Source organism: Gastrolobium bilobum, unplaced genomic scaffold (genome assembly GCF_033153095.1).
Source record: "Gastrolobium bilobum isolate Gb01-03AN ecotype WA unplaced genomic scaffold, APGP_CSIRO_Gbil_v1 utg9509, whole genome shotgun sequence".
NCBI classification, from domain to species: domain Eukaryota; kingdom Viridiplantae; phylum Streptophyta; class Magnoliopsida; order Fabales; family Fabaceae; genus Gastrolobium; species Gastrolobium bilobum.
In genome coordinates, this window is record NW_026898720.1 from 403937 (window position 1) to 418159 (window position 14223).

The following is a 14223-nucleotide window of genomic DNA, read 5'->3' on the forward strand; positions in this document are numbered from 1 at the left end:
TCAAAAAAAAAATTTCACAATCACTTATTTACTTTACTCCTATCAAACATAACTAAATTATTTTCTTTACTTCACTCTTCTGGGCAATTTTTTTTTTTTTTCTCCTACCAAACACTCTGTAACAGTTTGGTTAAAAACTGATATGGAAATATTATTTTTCCCTCACAGTGATTAGAACCAGATGCAATTTAAGAAAGAAGGAATGAAATGTATGGTGGCTGTGCCGACACGTACATCACCAAACGTGGGTAAAGATGGTTTATAAATAAATGAATAAGAAAGAAGTATTTACATACCTTTGTTCCCTGTACTTCTTCGTGTTAAGCAAGCACTATCATTTAGTTGCTATTATATGGGAAGAGAACGACGAAGATATATTTATTCAAGAAGTTTCTATTTGTGCGTGTCTCTTGCCAGAATACAAATCAAAGTGACAAGTTCGGGGCATCGAGATAAGCTGTTTGATGGAATCCTCTAACCAGTTCCATGATTCATTCAAGCAAGGTCTTCTTGCTGGATATATTTTTGCTGCAACATTTGTCATAGTTTTTTATATGTCCTATTGTATACCTATACAACTTTTCAAGAAGAGGAAAAGAAACAAGGGTAAATGTAAATCCCCACATCAGGGGTTGAAACAGGACAACATCAAAGAGGTAGTCTATCCCTTTGCATCTCTCTTTCTGAACATTTTGATTTAATTGGATTAAAGATGGTATGCAGAAATGTTAGTTTGCTCATTTATTTGGTGTTAAAATTTTATTTTATTTTTCACAATTTTTGAGCCCAGATATCGGTTTAGTGACAAAGTCTACTTCTTTTTGAAGGAAACATCTAATTTTGTTTACCAAAATCTTGTATTGGTTTTGAAAGTGATATTAAAAAAAAAAAAAAAAAAAAGTACTGAGCATCACTCTCTAATCTACTATATAACATTGTAGATGTTTAATTTTAATTTTCAGCAAAAAAAATTTGTAAATGTTCATATTGTAATTTTAGCTATGAGATTTCTTTAAAACTAAAAGAGAGGAATAAATATAGTATTGAAAGACTTTGCTGTCATTAATAATAATCTATTGTGGCATATCCATGCACAGAAACGAAAGAAAGCCAGACAGATAGGTAAACCGCTGCCTGTGGAGTTGCTAGACAAAAGAATACAGGTAACTGTGATCTCTCTGAAACTTCATTGTTATTAAACATTTTCAATAATAAATAATACCTGGTTCAATAATTTTTTTTAAAGGAATATATAATAACAGTTAGAGAGAGATAAATTAAAATAGACATTTATCTAACAACTTAAATTTTTGGGAGATGAATTGATTCTTTATATAATATTAGAGCTTCTGTGACCAGGTGGTCATAAGTTCAATCCTTATCGCCTTGTTCTATTAATAAATATTTAATATTATGTAATTTCTTTTACGATGAGGTGTGTTAGAAAAATATAATATAAAATTATTAATGTGAAAGGAGAATGTTATATTTACAAACTTTTGCAAACTACACTACGTATGATCGGTCATACACAGGTCATACTTCAGTTAAGAGTGTATGACCGGTTATACTTAGTGTAATTTATAAATAAAAATTGTAAATGGATCCTTCTAAAATTTACCTAACGAATTGATACATGCTACTGGTATTTATTAATTCTCTGTGATGAATTACATCAACAGATCAATGAAGTTGGAAGGTTCACTTGTAGAATGAGCTTCACAAAACTCTGCACTGCAACCAACTACTTTAGCATGGAAAATGCCATTGGAGCGGGAAGGATTGGGATAATGTACAAGGCAATGCTTCCCAACGGTTGGTTCCTAGCAATTAAGAGACTATATGATTCTCAGTTGCTTAACAAACAGTTTGAGTTAGAAATAATGATCCTGGGGAGATACAATCACAGAAACATAGTTCCCTTGCATGGTTTCTGCAAAGATGAAGAAGGAAATGAAAGGATTTTGGTGTATCAATACATGTCAAATGGAAGACTTTCCGATTGGTTGAGGGATGATGTCACGAGATTAGGATGGCCAGTGGTTATTAGAATAGCACTTGGGGTAGCAAGAGGTTTATGTTGCCTCCATCATAGCTTGCATATGGTTCATCATAGCATCAGTTCAGAGTGCATCTTATTAGAAAATAATTTTGAGCCCAGAATATCTAATTTTGGAGAGGCCATGTTTCTGAATCATGATATAGGCACGAACGGGGGTTGTAAGGAGGATGTCTATAACTTTGGAATTTTGCTTTTTGAGCTCATTAGGGGTAGGAAATTTGGAGATATAAGTGACTCTTTTAGCAATACCAATTGTCCTTTTGCCACTTTCACATATCCTAATCCTACAAATCTGTTGGAGAATCCTTGTGGCTTCTATGATGACATGGATAAATATTTAAACGAGATAGAATTTGAAGATGAGGTCTCTGCTCTTGTCAGAGTTGCATGTGACTGTGTTCATCCTTTTCCTGATCAAAGGCCTACGATGCTTAATGTATACAGTAAGATGAGTCACATATGGGAAAGGGATGGGATTTGTGAAGATTCTTTTACCTACTATCAGATGCACGAATTGCTACCTCTGCAGTTGGTAGAGAAAGGAAGTAAAGAGGTACTCTCTTCTTCTCTCAACAAACCCTGATTTGAATTCTTTGTTATTACTAGAGATATAAATATATAAAATCATGTTCAAATTGTTCTTTGCATAAAAATTTCAGCACCCTTATCCTGAAATTGCTCTTGGTGTGATGGGCCGTGAATTATCATGTTTCAATTTTTAAAAGGGCTCTTGATGTGTAGAGTCTATATATATTGTCCACACTTCAAATCCTATAAGGCTATTGGCATGAAAGGATGTGTTAGAGATATAATATATAAAATCATTAATGTAACGTTGGCTTAAGAGCTTAAGCCTTTTTATTGAAATAATTGTATACATTTAATTTAATGTTATCAAATAATTCCAAATAATAAGATTGTGTTACAAATCATAGCAAAGATTGATAGTTGTGAATTGCATCCACAGATCTCTGTCCTATTGGAAAGTTTGACTTCCACAATATTGTTCGAAGAACTCCATGATGCAACTGACTGCTTTGCTATGGACAATGCCATTGGGGTGGGGAAGATGGGAATAATGTACAAGGGAAAGTTACCTAATGGTCAGTTCTTAGCTGTCAAGAGACTATTATCAGACTCTCAGCTGTTCAATAGGCAGTTCCTTTCAGAAATAATGATTCAGGGTAAGTACAGACACAGAAATATAATGCCCCTGCTTGGCTTCTGCATGGAAAGAAATGAAAAGATTTTGGTATACCAGTACATGTCAAATGGAAGGCTTTCCAAATGGTTGCATCCTGTAGGAAGTGAAGTCATGATATTGAAATGGCTTGAGAGGGTCGACATTGCAATTGGGATAGCAAGAGGATTGTCATGGCTCCATCATAGCTGCAATTTGCAAATAGTGCATCTTAATATATGTTCCGAGTGTATATTACTAGATGAAAAATTTGAACCCAAAATATCCAATTTTGGAGAGGCCAAATTTATGAATCCCAACACTGATGATGATTTCGGCATGATATTCAAAGTAAATGATGGGAAGAAGGATGTTTATGACTTTGGAAGTGTACTTTTTGAACTGATTACAGGAAAAACATATAATGAACTGTCCTGTTCATTCAGCACTACTAACCTTTGTGGTAACCCTTCAAGTTTTTATAATGCAATTGATAAATCTCTGGCTGGGGAAGGGTTTGTAAATGAAGTGTGTACTCTCCTTAAAGTTGCTTGTGAGTGTGTTCGGCCTTTTCCAGATCAAAGGCCAACAATGCTTGAAGTTTACAATAATATGAGCAATATATGGAAGGGAAGACATGGATTCAATGATGAGTTTGACATGCCCAGAGGATCTGAAATTGTTTCTGTTACTAGTATAGACGAAATTGTCTGAGTTATAAAAAATTAGATAGTATTTTGCATACATAGGCTTTGCTACATGGCCACATAGGGAAAAAAAAATGTTACTTGTATGTTGTATCGTTCTCATTACTATAGTGATGATTGATGAATGTATGGGTAAATAAATGAGACATGCTTTGTTTTGTTTTTTTTCTTTGAAATCAAATTAGACAACTTTTGTCGATAACTGCTCGCCGGTTTATATGTTATGCTCACAATTTGTCATTTGAATCAAATTAGGAAACACATTTTCCTCTGTTGTAATTCGGTGATTAATTTGCATTTCTCAAATATCGAAACAAAGGAGAAGACAACAGGCATAATTCAAAGGAATGGAAAATCAAATATAAACTTATTAATTTTGTTTACGGTGAGTTGGGTTGATTTTATCACGGGGTGGGGGAGGCAATCCAAATCAAGCTATATCAATAAAGAAAACTGTTGAATGAAATAATTGGGTTATTGTTATTTTTTTGAATAAGTGTGATTACCTTGGGTCATTTTATTTATTTTATTTCGGCAAAAATGAAAAAATAAATAATTAAAAAATTACGAAAAGAAAAGGAAGAAAAAAGGAGAGAAACAAACAAAATCCAAGGCCCAATAACTTTTTCGTCTTAACCCAAATCCATATTTATATTTTATTTAAGCACCACGAGGGAATTTACGTCATCAAGCATTAACTTTTTATAATTTTTATTTCAAAAAAGCGTATCAATTTGTACAACTAATTTATGATAGCATCATAAGATGGGCGTATTAGGGATGTTCTGAGATTTAGTGTTCCCCTGACTCCTAACCTCTGTCTTATTTCAAATACCATTTTTTAAATGGGTTTTTTCAGTCATTTTAATTCCCTTCGCAATTGACAAACATTGGCGGCAATTACATTTTTCTTAAAAAAAAATTCTTATGAATACGACGCGGTTTTAAATATAATAAAGAGTACTTTCGAACCAACCACAATGCATTAAAACTACATCCAGCACAACGTCTGGTGCTCAAGTAGCCACATAAAGCAATTAATCAAACAAGATATATGCGATTATTTGAGTTGATAGAAAGTTGGGATGGTAAAAAAACAGAAAGAGGAAGTTGAAAAATGAGAGGATAAAAATGTTTTCATTCTATTGTGAGAAATATAAAAATCATTTATGAGTCTTTACTTATTAGCTTAAATTTTAAGGTAAGATAATTGTTTATCATGATAGTAACTCAACACACGGTAAATATAATATCCCGTTTGCAACCGATTAGTTAACATATATATGGTACAAAAACACAGCATAAAATAAATGCTTAAGCGAAAATAATGCGAAAGCAGTAACCAATTGGCTAAACAGAAAGAAGAACGAACACAAGAAGTGCGAGAAAATACTATTTCTCTTTTCTGAATTTTATTTAACCAAAAACAACCAAATAACAATAGGATTCTCCAAGTCTTAAATAGGCAAAGCAAAAATAACAAAATAAATAAATAACTATAATCATGCGTAATCAAAGGAGATAACGCGCACTCTAACATAATTTAAGAATAACAAAAGGAGAAATAATTAACAATTATTGAAAAGTCCTAAATTATGAAATAAACTATAAAAAGCCCAAAACTACAACGCAACGAGTATTGAAAAACCCATTTCGAGTTTGCTATCTAAGTTTGAGTCCAATGTAAATTATGGTTGGTTCTTTGCAATCAAGAGACTATATGATTCCCAGTAACTTTATAGGTAGTTTGAGTTAGAAATAATGATCTTGGGGAGATACAATCACAAAAACATAGGGCGTGTTTGATTTTAGTTTTGTAAAACAGTTTTAAAATTTTAAAAACTAAAAAACAAAAAAAGTTGTTTGGCAAAGTTGTTTTGAAAAATAATTTTTAAAACAGTAACTGGATTTTAGTTTTTAAAACAAAAGTTAGGAAACACCTAAATGATGTTTTGATTCTCCTTTTCAGTTATCTATTCTAAAAATAAGCAAAAACACGGAGAATAGCTATTCTCATTAATGGCAATTGTGTAAATATTGATGTTTCATTATTCTACAACATATGTGAAATGTAAGGGTTTGAGAATTTCAGCAACCTTCTTTAGCTAGTAAGCGGGAAGCTGAGGCCAGTGAGCGCGAAAGGATTTACTCATCTTCTCTTCATCTTTGGAAGCAATTCTCAGGTTTTTTTTCTTTTACTAAGATCTTTTCTCGTTAGATGTTTGTAAAGTTGGTATGCTTTTGTTAGTTTTTGAACAAATGTTGTCCCAGCAAAAACCAATCTTTTTGCTTCTTCTTTTAACAACACATTCTCTTTAACAAGTGTTATGCCTATATCCAGCATAGGCCACCGCCACAATTCCCTGCATAGCCAAACCCAATTGAAGCAAGTTCACCCTCTCAGCCAACCATAACCTTTTCTCCATCTTCAAATCAGAAACCTCGCCAGAAATAAACCATAGCCAGTCACCATGACCGACACCCTTTTGTCATCACAAGTCCAAATGACCCACCGTCTTGCTCTGTTTGAACCTTAAGCCAGAGTTCGTTTTTGCTCTTCTCTCAATCCCTTTTTCGTTCTTATTAGAATTAGTTTATATTCTAAAAAAATATTTATTGGTTATGGTTTGATAGATTGGGTTGGGCTTCTGTCCAGTTGGTTAGGAAGAAGATATTTGGGATTTTGCCTGGTTGAAATGGACTTATTTTTAGACTTCAGATTGAGTCGTCATTTTTACTATAATAATTAATGAAGAAAATAATAGAAATTAAGTACAAAAATGAGATTACATGAGTTATTTTTTATACCTCAGAAAAATGTTTACCGAAAAAGAAAAATGAAGAAGCTGAAAGAATAAACAGAATCAAAATAAATGCTTATGCATTCTTCTTGCTTTCAATCTTTTCATGTACAATTACATTCTTGTTGACATTAATGGAAGCTGATTGGGAAGTTAGAGTAGGACCCAAAATTTGTTGTGATTCATTAATATCAGTAAATAAATTTGTTGTGGTGTTGTATGGGCAAATAGCCTGCAATGTGAATATAACACTTTTTGTATGCAAAATTGCTTTTGCAAAAATGGTAGCTCTATGATTCTCTTTTTGCCTTCTTTGATGGAAAAAATATGTAAAATTGTAGGTTATTGTTAATTTTTTGGTAGTATATTTAGCTATATACTTGATTTCCTTACTTACTTTCAATGCTTGTTCATATGATAGATGGAAACTAATGCTGAAAAAATGATGCAAAGGTTTGGCTTGATTCAATAATTAAGGATTACATTCATATTATGGTTGATGAGTTCACCAAAGGAAATATGCAGAATGGTGTTTTTTACACTAGAATATGGAATTCCATAAAAGATAAACTGAATTTCATAAGTAATCGGTCTTTTAGTGTCAAGCAAATAAAGCAAAAGTTCCATAGAATACGAACTAAGCATCGTGATCTCTTTACTCTTGCAACACACGTGGATTTGGTTGGGATCCTGGAACCAACACTGTCACTGCTAGTGAAGAAGTTTGGCAGTCTTATATTCGGGTATATTTAATATTTTGTTTGTAAGGTTATGGTTTTACTTAATTGTCATCATTTTAAGTATCTTTTGACTATAATATGATTTACTTATTTTTTTGTCAATATTTTACTATTTTAGGTTCATCCAGAGGCTACTCAATTTCAAAAGAAAGGATGTGAGCATTACAAGTTATTAGGAATCTTATTTAATAGAAGTACTGCAACCGGAGTCCTTCATCAATCATCTACCCAAGACCCACCAAATACAGATGAAGAACTTGAGCTTGAAAATCAATACCTTAATAATGGTGTTCACGTAGATGTTAATCAAGATAGTTCAAATGATGACTTGCAAACAATTGAGCAAACCACACATCGAGGAAAACGCAAAATTCAAGCAAGAGAACGTAAGTCTTACAAAGAGTCTAAAACATTTCAAATGGCAGATGCACTTCAAGCATGGGCTAAAGCATCTAAAACAAAAGCAGAAGTTTCTTTTGCAAGAGCAGAGAAATATAGGGCCACTTCTTCATACTATTCTACAGACTATTCTATAACAAAGTGTGTGGCTTCCCTTGAAGAGATTGAAGACATTGCAAATAACATCTACATTAAGGCTTTGAAAAAATTTGTGGAGCCTACTTGGAGCGAAATGTTTCTTGCTATGTCTACTGATAGGAGAAAGGCAATGTTAGATACAATTGATTGAGAAACTTTGAATGCATGATTGGATGCTTTTGGTCATAGTGCACTTTGCTACAACTATGGTTTTAATTTTGGCGCAGCTGTGGTGGGACTTTATTTTGTGTTTTGTTTAAACTTTACTATGATCAGATTTTCTTTGTCTTGGTTGTATTTTTTGTTTTGCTTAAGCTTTGGTCTGATCATCTTTGCTAATGTGTATATATTTATACGCTACTTTTGCTATATGCTCAAGATTTGGAGCACCAGCAACTATTTAGGTTCATTATAGATGTGTAAAGACATAGTTCTGTTTAAAGGCATTTCCCTAACAGATGTGCTAAGGGATTGGGCTGTTATGCACCATTGATGTTTTTTTATTTTTGTTTGTTGTTTTTGTTTTCCTTTTTTTGTTAAGTAGGATGATTGGTGGCTGGCAACTTACTCTGGTGTTTAAAGATGTTATGGGTATTGGTCCTCCAATACTTTAATTCAAATGTACTTTGGAAGTAAGGAATGCATTTAGGTGGTGTTTGATTGATGGGTTTTTTTTGGTTCACCGGGAAATGTAATTACTAGGGATCCTGCAGGGAAAATGAATTAGATAGGAAAGTGTAAAAAAGTAGTTTGGTTGGGAGAAATTTAACCAGGGAAATTTTTGAAAGTTTATGAAAAGTATGTTTGGTTTGGGGTAAAATTTAGATGGGCAAATAGTATGAAATTACAAATTTAACCTTATTAGCAAATATCCCATTACGACTACAAGTGGCCAGTGGGTATGCCACTTGTCCTCCAACGAATTTTTTCATCATCCACAATACGGTTTCGTCAGGCACCATTTTGCAGATGCTTGCCTTAAACTCTCGATTTACATTGTCATCTTCATCGGCTTGAGGTATGCTTGCTTTGTGACCAGCCACAACCGACGTTCGAGAGTTTTTTACAAAATGTTATCATAGCTAAGTTTTTCCTCTATACCCAGTTTTTCCTCTTGTTGGCACAGTGTGAACGTAAATAACATTTATTATTTACAAAATGTCCAACATAGCTAAGTGCCTCAGACTGCCCTCTTCTTTGTTTTTTTTAATCAAAAAGTCCAACATAGCTTAGTGCTTTTCGTTGTTTTCTTCATGCTCATTTGCTTATTTTCATGATTTTGTGTCTCCTTTGAGTGGTGATTGTTCACCGTCAAGTTCATTTAACTTGGTAAGTGCTTGATCTCGTAGCTTTCTGTAGAATTGTTTTGCTCATGACTCATGAGTGATGTCTTTTCTTCCTTTTGATGTCACTGTTTCTCGTTTTTCCGTGCGTGTAGCCTTTATTTACCCTTCTCTTTTATTCTTTGCCCCTTCGTGTTTTGGATGTAATGGTTTACTGGAAACCAATTTGATCAATGACTATGTACTCAAACTTCCCTGCTGACCGCACAATGAGAAGATAATATTAGAGGGTAAAGGGGTCTCATTTGTTGTGGGGCCACATCATCTAGCCGGCTATCTTCAAAAAAACCACCTCCTCATTAGCTTTTTCAACAGTGCGGATGCATAGCTAAAGGGCACAAATTGGGGAATGATATGCATCCAAATTGCCTGGGTGTTCAGCCTTTTACACGTGAACCAAACGGATACTTTCCAGAAACCTATCTTCATTTGCATGGGATTTTTTCAAAAACCCACCAACCAAACACTACCTTATGGATTTGTTACTTAAGAGAAAAGAAAGCATGCTTTAAGCCTAAATCTTGCATTACTTGCAAAAAGATTGAGAGGAGAAGAGGTGAATATGGTTTTTATCAAATCACTTAGAGCCGAGAAGTAATATACTGACATGAGTTAGATATCTCCATAAATATCATTGTGTAGACCATTTTGGGGTGTAAATATGACTTGCTTGCTCCTTTTTTTGGTAAGCATATATCTGGGTATATCTAAAAAGTGAGAGAAATTACAAAAAAAAAAAAAAAAATGAGAGAGAAGCCTAACGAGAACTAAAGATTTTGAGGGGATGTTGAAAGAGTAACTGCAACTACATTTATATTTTGACTTTAACTTCAAAAAAGGATTAAAAAATTATCAATGATGAGTTATTTCAAGATTCAACTACATTTATTTCTTTCACACTTCCACACCACACTCAATTTTTTTGTGTGCATTACACTATACTCAGCTAGCATTGACCTTAGGAGTTTGCCCTCCACTATGTTTTAACCAGCGGAAGTGCTACATTAGCTAGAAAGCACGAATGCAACATTTTGGAAATGAATATGCAAACACGAGGACATGAGAATGTGAAAATACAATAACCAAAAAACTAATAATATGATTTATTTTGGTCTTCAAAAAGACTTTATAATTTCTTACATATGCTTAAACAAAGTTAACAAGAAAAAATTACTAACCAAACGAGTTTTTTGTTTTTTGTTTTGAAAACATATTTTTAGAACAAAATTATCAAGCAGATTTTTTTGTTTTCTAATTTTTAAAACTCTTTTTAAAATAAGTTTATCAAACGGATTTTTCTTCTTCTTTTGTTCTGAAAATAAAGTTTTAAAAATTATTTTACAAAACAGTTTTAAGAACAAAAAAATCAGAACACAATCAAACACACCTATAGTTCCTTTGCTTTTTCTGAATCATGATATAGGCACGAACGAGGGTTGTAAGGAGGATGTCTATGACTTTAGAATTTTGCTTTTTGAGCTGATTAGGGGTAAGAAATTTGGAGATATAAGTGACTCTGACAACCGATTAGGTAGATATAATATCAAGATTATTTTGGGTTTAATTTATTTTTACATGATCGATGACTATGAGGTGTTCGATCTTCACTATCTTCGTTTTTTGGTAAAATTAAATTAAGACAAGGTAGAATAAAAAAAATGAATCTGTATAATTCTTACGCTTAATAAAAAATATGTCAAAAAGACGTAATAAAAAAATCATTTATGTCTTCATTTCTATGTTTAACGGAATGTCGTAAGTTTATGTTTAGGAATTAGGGATATACTAATAAACTTGTTTATCGGGGAGTAAGTGGTCAACGGCAGTGATTGTTGTTGAGTCATCCATTTGATGCAAGCTACGACCCAATAACCAAGAAATTTCATTATCCATAGAAAACGAAAAGGAGTAGGTATGACTCTTAATTAGTCTATCATTCCTACCTTCCAAGTCATATCGTGGTATTTATTTCCAAACATGAAGTTTCCGCGAAAGATTCAAACTCATCATAAATAGGGGGGGTGCTCTTCTCGCGCTATATTTATTTTCACACAATATTGAAGAAAAAAAGTAAGTAATAATAAAGTAACTTCCAACAATTAGACTTTATGAATAAGATATTATGCTTATCTCTTTTATTGTTTACTATGTCAATCAAATATATACTCATGATCTAATAATGTTTATACACAAATAAAGCAATTAGATCAAATGCGAAATAAGATATATCATAAATATCTCCTGCTATTGCTTTCCTTGAATGCTTGTTGTAACAGTGATGCAAAAAAAAATTTGTGAGCCTTCCAAACTCTTCTCTTTACTTTAGCTCATATTATGTAAAGCCCTTTTTGTAGAGTGAGTTAAGGGACTCAAAGAATCTGAAGTCACACCCTTTTGTAGACCCTTACCATCAAGGGATCAAATAGTAATGGTGTGTAAAAAAAATGGTTGTTAGGATATTAGGTCGTTGGCTGAAAGCCGTTGTGAGTAATAGACCATACAAAACACTAACATTTTCCCACTTGATCCACATATCCCTTCATATACTATAGTGAGAAAAAATACATGAATCATGAAGATAAATCCTTGAATATATGTGAGTATTATCTTCCACGTATTACATTGATTACATTTCTCAAATCCATACAACTTATTGAAAACCCAATTTTATTATGAGTCCAAACTTTATTTATGTTTCTCAGAATAATTAACTGTAAATGCGTATAAATTGAATGAAAAGCATTACAAATAGAGTTTTATTAATTAATATAATATCATTCTTACAATGAAAATCACATATGGGAACCAAGTCCCATCCTTCCTACATGATCTTTAAGCAATCATTAATTTAGTGCTTATTTGTTCAATAACCATTGTCTTATCTTTAACACATTCTGTTATGGCTAGTTATGTTGCACTGACACGGAACACGATATGATACTTTGACACATTAATTCTAAAAAATATTATATTTCAACACGTTACAATATGTTTTGATATTAAATAATATTTTTAATATATATAACATGTTTAAGTTGAATTAGAGTTTTGTTTGGTTATATAATTGATTGAGTACAGTTGAACTCAATATATAACAAGACAAAACGAGAAAGCAATCGAGTAATGGAGATAAACAATCTTTCTAATGAAGTTAATAAATTTGACTGGAATTGTAGGAATGTTATTGGGAAAAATAGATTAATAGCACGTCTCCCAACTGATATGCATTTGACAATGTTTGGTAAAATCTTAATGGTAGAAAAGCATCCATCGGGTCAGCAATACCAAGAACTTTAGGAAACACGTAACATGTTACCATGGATGCATATCACATAAGGTAGATTATCTTGGAAAATATATCTTTGAACGGTGTAAATTAAAAAGTAACAAAAAAGAAAATTAATTGAAGCTTGTTGATCCTAATCTCAGAATTCTTTCAGTGAAACCCATGACTACAACTTAAAATCACACACACACACAAATAAATTAACAGCAGAAGTTGAAGAAAAATAAAGACGAAGAACAATAAAAGTTTCAATCATGTGCATCATAATCACAACACTAACCTTGCAAGTTCTAAAGCAAGCATGCCCTCGTTACCCACTTCAAATAGAAGAAAAAGAGCGAACTTATAGTGATTCGGGACCAAGAAAAATAGTATGAGACTGAGGTAAGAGAAAGAGATAAAAAGTTAAGGAGAGAAAATAGAAAAAAGAGAAAAAAATTAATACAGATGTCAATTTTTGACTGGAAAGAGCACCGTGGTCCGAGAGCATATTAAAAAATTTCAAAAAAAAAATGGATGAAAGAGAGAGATAAGAAAGAGAGCAAGAGCAACGCTGCAAACAGAGAGATAAGAGCACTTACCAGTTACCAGTAACGATAGACGGCATAGCAATAACTGTCATCGACAATTGCAAACAGTGAAAAAGGCAGAGCTCAGGAGAAAGAAAGAGAGCAACGCTGCAAACAAAATGGGTCTAGTGAAGTTTTTTTTTTTGTTTTTATTAAATGTTTTTTTATTTTTTTAAATTATAATTTTATTAATATATTTTATTTTTTAAAATTATAATTATAATTCAATTAAATCCATATAACTATTATGATAAAACTATGAAGTTATATTTCCTGATCCCAAATCAAAAAATATAATTTAATATTTATTTTAATTAATCATACAAAATTATAATAAAAATTTTTGTGGATGATATCTATTATATTATACATAACTAATTATAATTAATATCTTCTAACTTATGTTACCTAGAACCTCTTAATATATACTTTAAATAATTAAAGTTGTTGTGGCTAAGCTTTAATTAATTAAATTATATAGATTACTTTTTTTTTGGAGTTACCCAACCCTAATTACCTCTTTGAGGCGAGTTGGCTCCCTCCGGTATCCTCACAAGCTTCGACTCTTTGAGCCGGCTATGGGACTAATCCGGAGTGCGGGGGTCAGTGATGACTAAAGGTTCAGCCCCCTCCCCAAGAATGCATTCAGCGGGAATTGAACACATGTCCAACCCCACTAACTCAGCGCCAAAGATTATATAGATCTCTAAATATTCTTTATTATATTATTGCAATTAATCATAAAGTAATAATAATAAACAATTAACCATTTATATTACTCATCTTAATATTACATGTAAGTATTAATATATGTAATCACGTAATAACAATAAATGATGTGAACATATATATATGATAGAGTTATCAATAGTTAAAATAGTCAATGTGATACTACTATAATGCAGGTTCCGTGTTCAAGTCTAAAACTATTAGCGAATAAAGGTGGATACAGATACAATTGACAGAAGATTTAATTCATATTCTACAAAGACGTGACT

The 14223-nt window shown here is 32.3% G+C and overlaps 2 protein-coding genes across 2 annotated transcripts; both read left to right on the top strand.

Moving 5' to 3' along the window:
• Positions 1-312: 312 nt before the first annotated feature.
• Positions 313-4129, top strand: LOC133283555 (uncharacterized). Its single transcript, XM_061480427.1, has 4 exons — positions 313-656; positions 1098-1163; positions 1683-2615; positions 3030-4129. The coding sequence occupies exons 1-4, from the start codon at positions 465-467 to the stop codon at positions 3954-3956; spliced, it is 2118 nt and encodes a 705-aa protein (XP_061336411.1). The 5' UTR covers positions 313-464; the 3' UTR covers positions 3957-4129.
• Positions 4130-7242: 3113 nt separating this feature from the next.
• Positions 7243-8178, top strand: LOC133283570 (uncharacterized). The gene is made up of 2 exons (XM_061480448.1): positions 7243-7464; positions 7609-8178. The coding sequence occupies exons 1-2, from the start codon at positions 7243-7245 to the stop codon at positions 8176-8178; spliced, it is 792 nt and encodes a 263-aa protein (XP_061336432.1).
• Positions 8179-14223: the final 6045 nt, after the last annotated feature.